This window comes from Gobio gobio (genome assembly GCF_949357685.1).
Source record: "Gobio gobio genome assembly, chromosome: 19".
Lineage (NCBI taxonomy): Eukaryota > Metazoa > Chordata > Actinopteri > Cypriniformes > Gobionidae > Gobio > Gobio gobio.
In genome coordinates this window covers 43,260,539-43,279,273 of record NC_137112.1, presented here as the reverse complement: position 1 = coordinate 43,279,273, position 18,735 = coordinate 43,260,539, and the positions used below count along the sequence as shown (strand labels likewise).

The window sequence follows — 18,735 nt, the reverse complement described above, 5'->3', positions numbered from 1 at the left end:
GAAGCAAAATACGATTACGAACAAATGCCATCTGTTTTCAGGCCAGCGCTGGAAAGCTTTTCTGATGTTAACGCAGGTCCTAAAGCTTTTGCCCAATCATAACCCTTCTTTTTCCAGCGATATTCCTCTGACCTTTTCTCTTTTGTAATGTCTCTCAGCCATCTCTCTTTCTACAGTCTTTCTTTAAATCTCCCTCTTGCTCACTCTCTCTCCACCCCCCTCATGAGTGGACACACCGCCTACTGCTACAAGTTTGTAGTGGTCCGATCCACTTTAGACAGCGTTTTTCAGAAATTGCTTACTGCACCTTTCATTTCTTTTTTAGTAGATTGGAAAACAATGAAGTGACTTTTAAACTCTGCATCCATTTACATTTATGCATTTAGAGGATCATTCATTTGCATTATCATCAGCTTTAAGGTGCGGTCACATTTACTGTTCAGCGTATTTTTGAATTCATCCATTTTCAAAGGAATTCAGACAGATTTCGCAACAGTTTGAAGTTGGTCCCGTAAATTTACTGCGTTAATCAACAGAAAGCTGCTTGGTGACTTCTGTGTGATCAGTGCTTCATACTTTACTACACTATTGACAATAGAAAATGGCCCTTTTTAGGCCAACATTTTGCTAATGTGACCACACCCTGTGAACCATTACCTTTGGACCATTAGGTTTTAAATAATTTTTCTTTTTAGCATTTTTCCCCATGGCCCCTGTCCCACCCATTGTCTTCCTCTCACCTATGCTGGTCAATTATCTGACCTTGGTGATACCATGTTTTCTTCAAGGTGTTTTCACAATCTCGATCTCATGTGAAAATAACTATTTTACGAGGTGCTGATTTCACAAATTTTTATTTGTGCAAAGTATGATTTTTAGAAAAGTTTAGCTTGAAGCTCCATCCTAAAACCTAACCATCAATGGAGCATGAGCAGTACAAAAACATGCAAATGTGATTTGCACAAATTCATTTGAATTAGCCACCAATTTGCCAAAACGTAAAACAGTTAACTGGTATAGGTAAAGCCTATTTATTTATAAGTTTTCAGATTTACTTTTTATGAAGTTGGCAGATGGTTAAAATAGGCTATTTTTTCTGCTGGCTGTCCAATGACATGGTTGGCCCAACGTTGTTTTAGTGGTTTTTAAGTTGGCAGAAGGTCTGCTGGCCGTCCAACAACATGGTTGGCCCAACGGACAAAATTACGTTGGGCCAACGTCAGCACCCAACGTTCGCCCAACACAACAACAGACGTTGGGCCAACATTGGGCTACCTGGGTTGCCATGAGAGTGTTGGTTTTCACTCTAGAGTATTTGGTGTGGACCCAAGCCCATTTGAGGTGCTCAGTCAGGAACAAACAAAATGGCTGACCTTGAGTTTAGCCTTACTTCCTGTCTCATCACTTTAATAAGGCCATTTTTGGGGGAAGGGTTTCAAAAACTTGTTAATACGATTAATGGGAAGTGTTCTGGTCATCATACAACACTTACATGATTAACAAAAAAACAAAAGTTTTTGTTAAATTTCTTGTCGGATTGCCCCAAGAAATCAGGAAAACAGAATAGTTTTTTGACCAATTGGTTCATTTATAAGAAAAAAAAGGTTATTTTTGGTGGCTCCGATTTTGGGAGACTGACCCCAAAATTAATCAAATTCATGTTAAGACCATCCACAGTCATTTTGTAACTTCAAAAAGTAAAGAGAACCAAACTTTCCATGTATTTGATGCTTATTAAGTCATGTGAGGGGCGGAGGAAGTGGTGTAATTCAACTCGGGTTTGGACAAAGCCATCGGACCAGGTGTGAAAACAGCCTCACATATATAAAAATGCTGTATATATCCTGTATATACTGTATGATATATGTGCCCATCCATTCCCCTTCCCTATTTCCCTGCTTTTCTCCACCTTTCTCTCTCTCCTTCCTAACCGAAATGCTTTCTCTTAACCATCTCTCTGCTTTCTGGAACAGAAGGCGCTACTATGAGACGTATATTAGGTATGTTCCATTAGGTATTATATGTTTACATAGCAGGTACTGTTGCTTGTATAAAAACAGACGGTGAATGATAAGCAGAACTGTGACCGGTGGGTAATGGCGTTGGGCTTTCTACCTCAGCCCCGTCCCACATGGCGCTTGATGTTGACTTTACATGTCTGCAAAAGTCCACAAGACTGGTTGACTGGCGCTATATGGGACAGGGTCTTACACACACACACACAGATTGACTTTCAAAACTGGAAAGAGTTGCTAGGAAGTCTTTGAGTTTCTGTGTGTCGTGATTGGGTGATGAATGGAAAGAGGAGGGGCTTGCTGCATGTGTCTGCTTGATAGCTGGTGCTAACAAAATGCTTGCCTTAAAGGATGACTCATTAGATGAATACTTTATAGAAATGTAAATAACACTTAAACACATTTCTAGTTAAGTATATACCTTATTTTTTTAGAACAAGAGTTGTCCTTTAAGTTCACCTCTGCAGGGATGTTGAGATGTCCTATATTGGGTGTGTGGGGTTGCTAGTCTGTTTAGTATATAGACTTTAGAGTAGATGCTATTTACATATTTATATTAATTTATATATAGGCTATATGCCTATCTCGTGTGCGCTTTTGTCTCAGTGGTGCTATTTAACGAAGGCTATTTAATTTTACAAAGTGTCGCTGCTCACACTACCGTGATTGTATAGCCTATTACTTATTATTTATATTTATATTTCATATTTTTACATATTCATATTAATTTATATATCTCGTGTGCGCTTTTGTCTCAGTGGTTCAAATATTTAACGAAGGCTATTTAATTTAACAAAGTGTCGCACACTACTGTGCTTGTAAACCTGCCAGACGGATATCTTTTTCGATAGCCTTTTAATGAAATTGGAATTTCAGAATCGCATAGCCAACTTATATTTAATTGCCTACAATAGATTATTTATTGATTATATTGAATGAAATTTCGCAGGCTCAGCTTATTTGTAGTCAATCTTTCCCAAACAGAGTTGGAAGAGAGTAAAAACTTACCAGTACTAAGGAGGGCTGAGGCAGGTCCAGCTCAGTTTGTTCTTTCTGAAGCCGTTTTTTTTTTTTTGCCAGCTATGGGAGAAATCGGTCAGCGTTCGGCACAAACCCATGGCGTGCGGGCGGTGCGTTCTTTTTCTGCTTTCATGACTTCTATCTACCTACCCGCTATTGTCGGCTGCGCAACCATGTGAGAGAATTGTGTTAAGCACGTGCAATTAAAAACTGAGGTCTTGCTTATGCGCCTGTATTTTATGCTTTAGTAAAATTAAATTCAAATTATAGGCTAAAACACATTACACTGGTACAAATGGAATGTTATAATGGAACATTGCGCTCCCAACTCGCGAAAGGTCGGATTTGCTCCATCTTTTGTTATGTTTTGTTTAGAAAACCTTGAATCCATATAAGACACACGTCATTAGACACAATCCATGTCATTAGAATCAATGAATCCATGGAATTAGACACAACGTGCACACATGGGCAGGCCAATGTTTTTTTGTTTTTGTTTTTTTGCGGTGATGGCGGTGACGATCTCAGACCCGCGGTAGGCGTCACGTGACCGCGGTATTGCGGTAATGCGGTAACCGTCCCAGCCCTATCGCTGAGTATTTTCTCCTTAAAACTGCAGTGAACCAAAGACACAGTTTGAAATCGCTGGTGTTTCTGACGTCACAAACTACCTTGTAACCAATCACGTCAACGAGTGGGTCTCTGCGCTGATGCGAGTGAGTGGAGGCGGGGCTAATTTGCGGATACTAAATAAGGCAAGGGTGAAGGGTTCAAGCTATTTTAAGGCATGTAAAAATAAAAAAACATTTAAATGTCATTTTGGTGATCAAAGATGAGTTTTAAGGGATACAATTATTGACTACAGGGGGACTTTAAAAACAGCTACTTTCACAATGAAGAGTGAATTTAGTAGCACTTTTAGTTAGCTACTTTTAGCTACTCTCCAGCACAGTATAACATATACAAATACATATACTTTTTTCACAGCTTCATTTTTGTTTGTCTCCGTTAAATGTAGAGTATTTACTTTTAAAGGGTTAGTTCACCCTTAAAATAACTAGCTTCCGGCGGTCAGCGGTACGCAAGTCAACTTACACTGACCACCGGAAGCTAGTTATTTTAGTCTATAAAGTTTTAAATATGGATATTTTTCTTACACAAACGCACCACTTTGCTTCAGAAGGCCTTTATTAATGCCCCGGAGCCGTGTGGAGCAGTTATATGATGGCTAGATGCGCTTTTATGGACTTCAAAAATGACCCAATAAGTCACTGCCATCATAAAGTCAGGCCGTTTTTAAAATAACTCAGATTGTATTTGTCTGAAAGAAGAATGTCATATACACCTATGATGACTTGAGGGTGATTAAATCATGGTCTAATTTTCATTTTTGGGTGAACTAACCCTTTAAGGTCTGTGCTTCACAGTCATTGAGGACATGTAGAGTGCAAGGACATTTCCAAGTAGAACATCTTTGAGTTGAGACTGGCTACCGTCTAAATACTACATGCAAAAGCTAGAAAAGCTATGAAACCCTGGCTGCTGTCTCAATGCTGTTGTTATTGTTTACTAATGAGGTCTAACTGCGTCACTGCAGTCTGGAGCCGTACGTCTGCATGGTAGTGCATGGTCTTTTGCTGACTCGTTGACCACAATCTAATCGGCCTCTCGCTGACCTCTTGACCTTCACGCAGGTCGCAGGGCAGCGACAGAAGACGACCCACTATACGCCGCGAAGACGAGTACGAAGAAGATCGATACTCTGGAGAGTACTACAGCGGAGAGGAGTTTTATGAAGATGACAGCATGCTGTCGGGTGAAAGGTAAAACTATTGTGACTTTTGAGTCACACAACAAATTATAGATAAATCAAATTTACAGAAACGCATTCATGCCGTATACAGGTACCCCAACAGCGACCAGGAGTACGAGACGCCACGGGGTTACCACCATCCTGACGGTTACTACGATGATGACGAGCAGCCCCTTTATCACGATCCACGTAGTAGGTCACCAAAGAGAAGACTGCTTCCTCCAACACCGCAAGGTTCCATACTTAAAATTGCATTTGGTTTGCTCTGTAGAAATAGGTCCTCTGCTTTATGGTTCGGCGTGAATGTCAGATGATTTTAATATCTCTCGTTTATAGGTAATCGGAGACCATCATTCAATTTTGAGTGTCTGCGTAGACAGGGTAGTCAAGATGATCTTCCTCACCAGCGAACTGCTCTTCCATTACATCTCATGCAACATCAGGTATCACTAAATATGACAGTAGGGTTTAACCAAACCGACTAATGAAATATGATTAAATATTATGACTATCCTACATGCCAGTATAGTATTATGTGCAAAATATTTACTAAGTACTGTGTATTAAGACATTTAAATTGACCACTGTACTTGTCGTTCCAGGTGATGGCGGTGGCTGGTCTAGACTCCAGCAGGGCTCGCAGGCTTTCACCTACTCGATCTACCAGATCGTGGGCGTCACCTCCTCCAACTCCTGCAAGTGACGACAGAACGCCGTACTACACGCCGCTGATCCGCGTGGACCGTCCGCTGAAGGACAGCGCTAGCAGCAGCCACTCATCCATCAGGAAGAGCTCATGGTATACAGATGATCCCGAGTACCAGCAGAGGAACTACTCACCCGTTCATCTGCAGGTTCCACCAGAGTATAGAAACCAGTACCACCAGAAGAGAGGCAGCGCTACCAGCCTGGTAGAGGCGGTGAGTCTGAGAAGTCCTTTTTCTATTTATGAGATGTACTGTACAGTAAGTAGTCAAAATAGTAGTTAATAGCAGCTTGACAGTAACACCTTCCAAATGTGGGTGGATTTCAGCAGTGGCGTGTAACACAATCACTCCTACTAGCCACTTTTGCAGGTTGAATTTTATATTTAATATATACATTTTTCGCTTACACTTTATTTTAAGGTATCCGTGTTACAGTGTAATTAAGCATTTAAGTACTGTGTAATAATAATTAACTACATGTACTTACTATAGGGTTAGGATTTGGGTTTGGTTTAGGGTTAATTGCATATATTAATGCATCATTTATAGTTTACGTGTAACAAGGATACTGTTAAATAAAGTAATTGTAGTCTTTTTAAAAGGCATCTGAAATAATAAGCTAAGTGCAAAAATGTTGTCAAAAATATTGATTTTACGATACATATCGATACTGAAATATCTGAAATGCTCCCAATACTAATTTTCCACAGAATAGATTCACAATACAAATTGTGCTTTCTTGCTCTCATCTCTCCGACAGCGAGTTGACACACAAACTGCCTCCCCTCACTCACTCGTTTCATTTGCTCCAGGTGCATATTGTTGTTCTTGAATTTCGGGATTGTACTTTTACTCATTCCAGCAGATTTTGTTCTCACACTCAAAGTGCACGCACTAAAGCCGCCTCTCAGTACTGAATTGAGTTCTTTTTCACTGTTTATTGCACTTAAATAGTCGAATAAACACAAAATAATGTCAAAATGCCGGTCTTGGCGAGTATTTACGTAAAACACAGTCAGTTAAGTTTTAAGTGAATAAAACAGTTGAGAAAGAAAATGCATGTGTAATGCTGCGTTCACACCAAACGTGAATAGAGCGTCAGGAGCGAGTGATTTCAATGTCAATGTAACGCATTGACGCACGTCTGGAGGTCCTGCGGCGTGATGGACGCGAATGAGGCGGAATCGCGTCCAGTTTGCGCAAATGACGTGAATCGACTGTCTTGTACGAGTGATTTTATTTGGTGCTTTTTGTGCATTCACGTGTTTGAAGCGGATTCCGTCTGACGCCCGAGTTGAAAAATCTGAACTTTGGCGTCTATTCGCGCCGCGTTAACCAATCAGGAGCCTGCTTGCTGCTGTCACGTGGTAAAGTGACGTGATGAAAAACCCTGCATAATTTAAAAATACTACTGTTATTGTGTCACAATTTAGTTTTAAGACTTTTTCAGGTGAGAATGTAGTTGTTTAAAGCTCAAATCTATGGTTTATTTATAAAGAGAGCGCCTATTTAAAAAAAATGTATCTTGCGTTTTTGGAGTTGTGAGATCCAGGCGATCACCGGGCGCTCAGCGCTCATTAACCCCGGCGAGAGCAGCCTTTCCTCGGCCAGTCCTTCTGCCATCTGCCGCTGGCTCTGATGTCCTGTAGTTGTTAAATATGAGAGAGAATTCGTCTTGGGTAGATCTAACGGGGATCTTTGGTGTCGTGAATCTATAATTTGTTGTCTGCCAAATCGTTTTGATTGAGGACAAAGAGAAGTTTCATAACTTTATTTTTTTGGATATTTAAATATACATGCAGTGAATATAATGTAGGTAGTGCGTTGCATGGACCACATTTGTGTGGCTATTAATGTTTAATATATTTTTTTTTTATGAAAATGAAAGGAGGCAGAGTGGTGTTTTATGACATATTTCTCCTTGAGTGCCTTAAACGCACGTCTATTTCGCTTCAAACGCTCGATTTATAAGCACGTCCCAATTCGCTGTGAAGCTAAATAGACGTGCGTTCAAGGCACTGTTCCTGTTTCATTTAAATGGTTTAAAAATGTTCAAGTGTCCAACTAGACGCGGTAGATGCGATTTTTACGCTCTATTCGCGCTTGGTGTGAACGCAGCATAACAGTGTAATGGATCTGTGTGTTAGGTCTTAAAGTGACAGCAGCCTAATTTACCTGCTGCCAAATTATGAGAAAAATTGAAAATTTTGGAAAACCACTAGCCACAGTAGCTGGTGAGCAAAAAAACGTTAATGCAAGTGATTTGAGCACTTGAAAACAAAAGTCTACTAGATAGCGTGTAAACAAGTCTTTCCACTCTCACGGCCAAGGAGTATACTTTGAAAGACGGAGCAGAACGTGGAAAGTGAAGTATATCCGGGGCTTTAATCCGGATACATTAGAAAACGTTTTTGTTTCAAACGCTCTACATCCACAGGAGCGTTTTCAAGCATTTTGTATTGATGTTTGCCATTAGAAAAAGTGCTGGGGTAAAATGTATTTTTATCGAAAGTACATCAATACCTGTCTGTAAAAAGTGAGAGTTTATTAGAATATCACAAATAAATAAATAGACAAGATTATGACACATAATTCTTATTAAAGGGGTGGTTCCGTGGTTTTTTTTTGGTTGTGTTTATGGGGCGCAGTATAACATGTCTTAATACTTTTTTTTTTTTTTAAACGCCATATTTTTCTTATATTTTACCTTTATTCCACACCGCTGTCTCCACTGTCCTTTGAACGGCTCGTTTGCTTCCTTCTTCTGTGAAGCCCATCCCTCAGAAAAATGCAATGGTCTTAGATTGGCTAGATGGCCAAATGTAGTTTGTAGTTGTGCAACAGCTCTCTCTCTTTCGTAATGACTGCGACGTGGCCTCGCCCACTTTGTTGTGTGTTCGCGGGGGCAGTGTTTATGTTAATAGCAAGGGTTTATGATGTCACCAACCCGGGAAGAAGCTTGTTGTAGTCCAAACCGGCCGTTTTTGTAGGCAAAAAACTGCCATAACTTTAAAAGACAATATCTCCGTTTGCATTGAACTTTCAGCGCTGTAACTTTGCAGATACTGTTTATGCTCAAGCAGCAACATTACACACTAACTAAAGTTAAAAAAGTGAAATCGCATGCAACCACCCCTTTAAATTGTCTATTCCACCCCATAATAATACACAATAAAACAATGTACAAAAAGATTTCAAGTGTCGGTAGACTACAGATTTCTAAAATAAGGGACAGCCCACAAATCCGTGAGAACAGTTTGCAAAACTTTGGGAACGGATTGTGAATTTTTGGGTATGCAATATGCATTGAAAAAATGAACACATGGTTTCCAAATCTGAGCGCATGGATTGGAAATTTGTGGGTACGGCTTATTAATCCGTGGGCAGGATTTGTTAAACCGAGGGATTGGTAAACCAGGGGGATGAATTACAAAACCTGTGGCCACGGATTCGCGGGTCTTGTTTTTTTTTCTCCTACAGGTGACTTCCTGGGCTCCATATATTTCTTTAACATCACTTCATTTTAAAATGCCCAAGCGGGTTTGGTGTCTCGTTTCGCGAATCCAATGATGCTGATAGTGACGACTCTTTCTAACCAATCAGTGATCTGCAATGTTTAGACGTCACATTTTAGTATCGGTACGACGTGCTTGGGACCTCAACCGAGGTGGTACTATTTAAGTGAGCCGTACCGAGTTTCACTAAATATTGTAAACCGTTTCTATAAAGCCCAAATTAAACATTGTATCCCCAACAAAATTGGTTCGTTAAATTTGCTATAATTTGAACCAGGGCTCTGAACCGGTTCAAGGAACGAAAACGAAAGCCGGAAACGAACGAAGTTTTAAGAGGAACGAAAACGAAATCAAAATCAATTTGAATCGTTCTGAACAGAAACGTTAATTTGAAATGACAATTAACCGGTTAATAACGTTATTTTATCGTTCTCTTTAATATTTTAATTTGGCAGTGACCAATCATGAATTGAGTAGTACAGCATGTGACGTTGACGTATCACGCGTGAGTGAAATGCCCGCGCTCCAGTCATCTATGAATATACCGGTATGCAAGTCAGTATAGAGCGCGCATTTTCATGCCTCAAGTACATTTCTTTTCCCGCTGAGGTCTACAATGAATGCGCAGGTATTGGAGGACATTCTTTTCGAACGTTTAAATAAGCAGTATGGATTTTAAGCTCAAATAGACTGATTTAGGCTAGTTTATGGATTCCGTTTAAGCCTATCCAAGTAGGCTACTAGCATCTATCAAACATTTTTCCTATAGTCTTTCAGATTGCCAATACAGGACAGGTCAATGTTTTCTCTATAGACGGTTGATGCTTCGTATTAAATGGTATGTTATATTGCATTAAATGATCGAGCTTTATTAGCCGACTGAATTTGATTATGTGATGCAAGGACGTGTTGCGCAGTGTTTGCTTTGAAATTAGCAGTTGACAGTGCATTAAAAGAGCAATGGTTATCCAGTTTATTTATTCTTTATTCATGCAATTTTTAAAACAAGTCGTGTTGAAAAAAAGTTATGTACAAAGAATGTTATCACTCTTCTGAAAAGAATTAGGCATAAGAGGCCACTTTAGATTGTCTAACGCTCCATTAAAACAGGTCAATATTTGTCCCGCTGTTTATGCTTTGTAATTAATGTATGTATTTCTGTTGTGGTTTTAAAAATGTTATGAAATAAATATTCAAGTTTAATTATCATGCGTTATATTATTATTGAGTGAAAATAAGTCTTTATTTATACATATTTGTTTAAAGTATAGGCTAAATTAAAATAACGTTATTAACCGGTATTTTTTCAAATCAAACCGTTTTCGGAACAGTAATGTTTAATGTGGAACGCAAAAACGGAAACGCTATAATATCAATTCTGCTCGGAGTGAACCGATTGATATTTTTTTCCGTTTTTAAGCCCTGATTTGAACCCATAACCAGGCCAGAAGTTATTAAGACACTGTTTTCATTCCCTCTTTTGAAAAGTTTCTCATTTCAGGACAAAATGTTTCTGCAGGCAGTCTTACTACATGATCTTCATCGTTTCTCATCTTTGAGCAGGTCTTGATATCAGAAGGACTGGGTCGATACGCCAAGGATCCAAAGTTCGTGGCCGCCACGAAGCACGAGATCGCAGACGCGTGCGAGATGACCATCGACGAGATGGAGAGCGCCGCCAGCCATCTCCTGAACGGCGGCATTACGCCAGTAGTCAATGGCGTCAACGTGTTCCCCATACTGAGCCACAGAGACTACGAGCTGCAGGATGTCTCGGCTAGCTACAGCGACGAGGAACCGGACCCAGAACCCAGACCGCCATACGAGGAGGACCTGGCGGACGAAATGATATGCATTACCACTTTATAGCACCTGGTAAGCGGCTGCTGCTGTTCCTCAGAAACTGATCAGAGAAACAAAAAAAATGTAAACGATATTTATTGGCTTACTACCTAAAGAAGTGCCTTTACAGCAGAGCAGAAAGGCACCACAAGAACGGACGCATCGGTGCCGCTCGCTCGCTCGCTCGCTTCCTGTTCACGCAGGAACTCGGCGGCCACGTCACCGGGGAGGAGCTAAGAAGGACCGCCCAGAACTTGAATTGGCTGCTCGGACCGTCACTGCAGGAAATGGACCAATGAGCAGCGAGGCGAGGTACCCAGGGGCAGGCTGTTTCCAAGGTGATGACAATCAGAACGAATATGTCATTACCTCAGTCACTTTATTAAGGGTTTTGCATATCAAGCACGTTGCAAGCTCAATGCAAGCAAGTATGGCATATCCCTCCACAAAGGCTGTAGTTTCGACTCGCCCTGTATGATTATTTTAGTACCGTTTAAGGCATATTTTAGAGAACAAACGCTAATTCTACAACACCGGTTTACAATAAGGATATCATGCAGGTTTGTGGATTTCAAGAGGATTTCAGCATTTGTGTTGAATGCACTAGCAGACAGGTTATTTTTTTAATTTAGGATAGCCTGTTTGATATTTCATAATATGCTGTAAATGACTTGTAATATATATATAAAGCAACAGAAAAACTTTGTAAAGAGACATTATATATTTTGTAATTATGTACTGTACAAAAAAAAGCAGCAATATTAATCCTAATTGATGTTATTGCATTACAGAAAAGACAACATTTGGTGTTATTTTAATAGGTACTGTACTTTATTAAATTCTTTGCCTTTATTCTTTGCTCATATGCATTCATACTTGTTTGTGAAAACTATAGAACAAAAAAGCCAATTTTATATGAGGTTATGTCTGTGACACACCCGCACAAGATATGCAAGTCGTTTTCTCGGTGTCCGTTTCATAAGCATAACCGATGTACGTAGTGTTCCCTTAAAATCTACGGTATGCAGTATGGGTCACCAACGATGACCTCCTTTCTGGGGAATTTAGTAGGGCTTACAGAATCGTGTCTTAATCGTGCTCTTGTTTGTGTATATTGAAAGAGTCTGTCCCATTTTAAGGGTTCATGTGCGTGTTTCGTTGCATATTTTGTGCAGGGGAGGTGCGCAGGAAGGTGCAATGGTAAATGCTTTGTGCATTAACGATGCTGCTTAATTAGTCTGCAATTAAACTGTACGACCCTCACCAGGAACATGCTGCCACTTGGAAAAGCCTGCTGCCACTGGCTGATCTGTAGCTGATCTAGAAATTGCACAAGGGTTTCTGATCAGCGACTCATTTCCACCGTTGTATTTAGGTGTTTTGAATACTGAAATCTTCCTTTAGTTTTATAATAATAATGATGATGATGATGATGATGAAGAGAGGGTTATGATGACAAAATATGATTATGGGGAGTTTGGGGTTGTTTGAAGTGTATGTTCGCATCATGTATCCTTAAAGGAACAGTTCAGGCAAAAATGAAAATCCTGTCTTTGTTCACTCACAGTCAACATCATGCTGTTTTTTCCCCATGGAACACAAAGATCATTTTACAGCTCAAAAGTTGGAATTTCTCGAGCTTAAACAGTAAAGAACAGCGCTCGCTGCACCAAGGACATGGATTCAGAGATAATAAAGATGCAAAGGGCGTTTTCACACCTGGCTTGTTTGGAGCATTTGTTTCGGAATCTGGCACATTTTGTCCCTTTGTTTGGTTCATTTAGTCATATATGAACACGGCAATCGCAACTGAAAACTGGTCAGATGATCATATTTCAGAACAACTGTCCAAATACAGATGAAGCATTGATTCATGCTCTAAATGTAGAGTAATATCAAAGACTCATATTGCTATGAATGGGAAAAGTGCAACATGCAGCATGCCGAGATAAGTCCTGCTTCTAAGAGCCAAACGGCAGTTGGCAAAGTCATTGCTTCACTGCAGCTGCCTTTAGTCCCATGTTGCATCTCTAATCGCCTACTTATACTATGCCCTTAAAGTGCGTACTGTTTTTGTGAAGAAAAAGTACATACTTTTGAGTGTGTAGCAGAAGAGTAGGCAAGCTTTGGGACACACTACTTGATCATAATTTCGTCTTTAATGGATCGCTTAGTTATGTGCATCCTGTCACAGTTTAAACTCCCCTGTCAATCATCTTGTCACAGTTAAAATCCTCCAAATTTAATTTGATTTCCTACCGTATCGGAGAGAATTGTAGTAGCATGTTGATCTCCTCATGTGTTTGCAATTTGCATAATAATGCATTTAAAAGTTAATGGCTGAACGTATTACAAAAGTTCACAATGCTGTTGTGGATGAAATATAATGTGGATAACATTGAATAAATATCTTTGAGGGAATCACTCAAACTCCTTTATCTAAACCTTTCGTCTTAACCGTCGGACTTCCATACCCGCCATGTTTGTAGTTTTTTAACCCTTTATTTGTGTTTGTAGTTCTAATCGAATCCTCGTCCTCGTAGCTGTTCTCTAACCGGAAATAGTAGACCACCCGGGTACCTTTGGAATGCTCATTTCAACATAGTACAGTGAGTGGGACGCACTAACTCTAATTTCAAATACTATTTAGGATGGATAGTATGCGAATTGGGACCAAGTCCTGAAAATTAAAGCCAAAGCGTTTCGATCGCCCCCAGGTGGCTGGATGCAGTATAGCCAAGCGGCAACATCCCGCAGTTTCTCTTGAAGCCAATACGGAAATAAATTAAACTGTAATTCATCGACTGCCCACTAGGGACAGGCTCCAGAAGGGAGCAGAATCTCATTGAGCTCCATGTTAAAATGCCCAACTTTACAGCAGAAATAAAACATGTTTACAGTCTGGTAAAAATTGTGGTTTTGGTCTATACGGCTAATTTTGCCCTTCATGACAACTGTGAGGGGGGTGAATTTTATTTATAACTCATTCGTTTACATTATATAAAGCCTTAAAGTCCTGCATAATTAAGGGCGTGGCCACTTTGAATGTGTCACGATTCACCAGTGAGAGTGTCCCTGATTACCACCTGAGGGCACTCCATCCCGGCTGTCAGAAAGACATACAACAACCGCATTGCAAGAGCATGTGGGGCCAGCAGAATGGACGAGCTCCGTGAAGAGGATGTGGGTACGGGAGCTGGCCTGTTTGAAGTGAAGAAGATCGGCGATGAGTTTTTCACCTTCGTGTCCGAGTGTAAAGACCCCAAAGCCTGCACCATTCTGCTCAGGGGAGCCAGCAAGGAGATCTTCGCGGAAGTGGAGCGAAACATACGGGATGCCATGCAGGTCTGTCATAATGTCCTGCTGGACCCGCATCTGTTGCCAGGGGGTGGAGCAGTGGAGATGGAATGACCCTGATGGGATGGAGTGCCCTCAGGTGGTAATCAGGGGCATTCTCACTGGTGAATCGTGACAGAATGACAGGTGGATTGTCGTTTGTCTGCTGTCTGTTAGTCATCACCTCAGCTCCACCCACGTCCCGCTTCTTTGCCCATTTTCTGTTATCCGGGAGTGACACTGCCAAGATGGGAACAACCAGCTCGTCCCTACTTTACGCTTCAAAACTGCTCTTCAGAATCCTATGGGTGACGTCACGTATAGCTCATAGTACAGCTCATAAACCCCGCCCTCTCCATGTAAAGTAATGGGACATAGACAAACTAAACAATCAAATTACACTTAAAATATTTTTTTTCCAAAGATGTTTCTGTCATTTTAGGCAGTTTTTACCACGCGGATGTAAGTTCAGGTGTTCGTTCTTTAAATAAGTTTGGTTTTAGTTAGTTATTTGATGCTATAAAAACGATTGGAGATTTGAGCTTTAACTTTAATTTCTACATTTCCATAACTGTTTATTTCACGAAAAGTTCAGGGGCGTGTGATTGATTAGGCGGGAGTGTGGACGGGACCTTGATATCACGGCTCCACTTTGCGCTCACTACTCCGCGGACTCCGGCTCCAAGATGTCAGCGCCCTATTTGGATACTGGCAGCTTCACTTACTTCAATGGAAGAGAGTGAAGGTGTGTCGTCCATCTTTTTTAACAGCCTATGATTGGGACGCAGCATCAGTGTGCATTGGCTTATGACTGCACATGTACATTGGCTGGTCCAGCGATTTGAGTGTTTTAGAAGCAAAATTGATGAAACAGTTGTTGTCAGATTTCATTGGTGATTTCAAATATGAAATTTAATCGTAAGCTTAGTGAGCAGCTTTTCCCCATTCAAAGAGACATGAGCTGCACTTGCATGACTGAAAAAGCTGCCCAAGAGACGTTTTAAAGATGGCCGCCAAGTGAAATGACTTGCCTCAAAGGGACTTTGGTAATACAACACAATAATCCTGCGGCGCTGTTGTTTATCCAATCCTGACGGATGACCGCTTTGAGTGAAATCCTGGAACAGGATACAGGTGCATGAGAGGACAGTTTGGTCCATATGTTGCCTTGTGAAATCGAACCAAACCAAGAACAAATTGTAGTAGTGTAACCATTTTAATCCCTGTTTTGGAACAAAGCAAACCATCTACAGGTCTGAAAGCGCACTCGTCGATTTGGATAAAAGTGTCTGCCAAATGCATTAATGCAATGTAAATGTAATCATAGTGAACATGTCTGCCGAGCTCCAAAAATGTCAAAAGTACTATCCCGGGAATAAAATGCATTTGGGTTGAAAAAAGCATGATATAAGAGTGAGTATCTAATGACAGAATTTTCATTTGTGGGTGCACTATCCCTTTAAGCAGGGCAAGAAACTGGTTAAGCAATACTGACCCCCTTTCCCCAACTTTTGTTTTTTGTTTTGCTTTTTTTTTCACCTTTCACTTCAGCTCTGGCTTCTGGAAATACCTCTTTTAGAGCAGGGGAAACATATCAGCATTTGAAGCGTCCTTTTTGTGAGTGTTTTATGCCTTTAAGGTGTTGTACATCTATGTATTTAGGCCTCAACATGGGATTACATCAATTCAATTGACATTTTGTCACTTCCAACAGGCAAATTAATGCTGAGCACTATGGGCAAAAAAAAAAAAAGGCCACTGCCTTGAAGTGTAAAGCTTCACTACAGCTTAAATAAAGGGAAACGTGGGGTTTGTTGGAAATTCTTGTTCTTGAGTGTTATTGATCTGTTGTGTTTTGAAAGAGTACTGTGCTTTTCAGTCAACCGAATACTGTCATGAAACTGCGTGTGCACATCTGAAAGGGCTGAAATGATCCGTGCGGGGGGAAAAAATATGAAACGTTGTGTTCTGGTCTTCATGTCGATTATACTGTATCTTGTCAACGGACCAATGCACATTCTTGGCACATTGTACTATTCGTAGCAATTACTGGTAAGGACAATAAAATATGCATTATTTTTAATAAACAAAGAAAAAGCTTTTGAAAAAAACTACAGATTTAACTTTTACCTCGTGTCAGGGACTCCTGCATAGAAAGAAAAAATTTGGTTTCTTAATATACCAATGGGATTTTACTATTAGCACATTGCTGTTCGTCTTTGCACAAATTACTGTAACGTGCAATTTGTTTTCCCTGTTTTCTATTCATATTTTGTGTATCAAGGTGGGCGAATTTTGTACTTTTTCTGTGACTGTGCGTACGGTTTAGTGAAATCTATATGTCATTTACATTTCACCTTTCAATGCTGGGACAAACAGAAGAAGAAGAGAGTGGGCGGGGGGGAAGTGCACTCCTCTGTGTTGTTGACGCTGATGTGTTAACAAAAAAAATGGAAAAAAGTATTATACAAGTTTTCAGAGCCACATCTGTTGATTATCACATTTTCATCTAGAGTTGTTGCTATTCTATTATTAATGCTGTAAGGAAACTTAAAAGATTCTAGTGTAACATATGTACATATGTAACGGAAAGATGCGTGGTGATGTTCTCCATTTGAAAGTCTTTATCTTTGCTCTGTTATGGTTTTTATTCCATGAAGAAAAAGAAAAAAGGGTTTCTCTTCGTAGCAGATGACTTCTAATATCCCTCTAGGTTTTGTATTGATGCATTTTTTGTAATTTTCCTATTTATTTTGGCCTGGACTTGATTTTAATCGATATTGAAATTTTATTTTCTAATGATTAATACAGAATAAACTTAATGAATAAACAAACAACTGTGTCACTTATTTATGTACAAGAGCATGGAACTGCAGTTCATAATGTAACACTTCTGTACAGCTATGGGAAGACTTCAGTGCTTATAAACGTGTCCCTCAGTAGATCTATGGGTTAAGGCTGCTTTAATTGGAAAGTAATAAGAAAGATTTAATCTGATTATTTTGCTAAATTCATCTGGGGCTTTGGGATTTAGATGACTATCAGATGATGAAGCGTTTTTGACTGATTTAAGGGTTTTAGAATCATAGTGCACTTTCATATTTGTAGTTACACTTACGTTCGGTTAGACTGGGTAAACCCAGCCTGATCTGCCGGCGATTTGATTTCGCCCTGAAACTCTGTACATTAATGCCGCGTTCCAGGCAACCCGTAACCCGTGTTTTTCCAACCTTCTACCCGTGAAAGTGGACTGGAACGGCAGCCAAACCCGTGACTTCCCACTCGTGAACTCGTACTAGATCGATGTACTCCCAGTTACGAGTTTTGACGTCACATTGCCCGCGAAGCAACAATGGCAGCCCCCTACGGACGCAGTGTTTATGAAACAAATATACAAATAACGTAAAATAAAAGGTATAACAGCTTTTCTTGCCGTCTGCGCTGTTTTTCTCCTCCGTTTCCCTTAAATAAGCAAGGAGTAAGCACCTTTGGTGATAGAAATGATTGTAAATGAGCATACACCCCGTACGGTCCGCCATGCTTTGTTTACATCTAAGGACCACACAATTCCTTGCGCTCAGGCAGTTTGGCGTGACTTTGCCTGGAACACTACAAAGTCGTGAGTCGTGGTTTGAAGTTGTAATTTACGGGCTCAAAAACCTGCCTGGAACGCAGCATAATTTCTACTGCTTCTGTCACACTCTTCCGGGAGCCAATCGCAGACTGGCTTATCCACCTGGCACGCTATTGGTGAGTTTAACACGATGACGGATAAGCGATGGATCGATGCCCGTTGATCACGCCTCTTGTGGTCTGATTGGTTGAAGGACTATCCAATTGCGTACAGAGTCATTTGAATTATGCTCGTCGATCACGCCTCTTGTGCAGTTGAAAATACAGAGCAGACTCCCCAGACTAATGGTCAATCTTAAATTGAAATTGGTCAGGTGATAGCCAGACAACGAAAAGGCCACAATACAACAGAAATGCTCCTGACTACTAGGGGGCTCTCGGAGTGTGGTAAAGATTCATCAGTCTTACAAATATTTAAACTAGGGCTGTCACTCGATTGATTAATTAATCTAATTAAAAAAAAAACTCTTTTATAATTTTCACTGTTTGAATATTGGCCATAACAATCAACAATATGACCTGATATGCTGAGGAAATAAATTCAAAAGTGCTTCAGGAAGAAGATTTTTTTCACTGTACATACAAGGAAACTGGTCTGCAGGACATTGCGATCCATTTAGCAAGGGAATTGCTCAGTCGGTAACATAAAGATTTGCTAAGTTTGCGTTTCTGTGGTTCCTCCAATGTGGTTTGAAGATGACGTTGACTGCTAGAGTTGGTATCATGGGACGTGCTAGGTCGTACCTCCGGATTAACGTTAACTCCTGGACAGCGCCGCCGCTCCCACCACACGCTTTGCGCAGGGCACCAACACTTTTTTTTTTTGTCAACACTTCCATCAGGCCGTTTTTTTA

The 18,735-nt window shown here is 40.4% G+C and overlaps 1 protein-coding gene across 1 annotated transcript in view; it reads left to right on the top strand.

Moving 5' to 3' along the window:
- Positions 1-11,763, top strand: part of cacna1da (calcium channel, voltage-dependent, L type, alpha 1D subunit, a) — a 152,274-nt gene extending 140,511 nt beyond the window's left edge. The window contains exons 43-48 of the mRNA XM_079845004.1: positions 1,974-2,000; positions 4,730-4,858; positions 4,940-5,082; positions 5,185-5,291; positions 5,451-5,768; positions 10,634-11,763. Coding sequence (XP_079701130.1) covers positions 1,974-2,000; positions 4,730-4,858; positions 4,940-5,082; positions 5,185-5,291; positions 5,451-5,768; positions 10,634-10,939 — 1,030 coding nt within the window. The 3' untranslated portion in view covers positions 10,940-11,763. The remainder of the gene's footprint in view (positions 1-1,973; positions 2,001-4,729; positions 4,859-4,939; positions 5,083-5,184; positions 5,292-5,450; positions 5,769-10,633) is intronic.
- Positions 11,764-18,735: the final 6,972 nt, after the last annotated feature.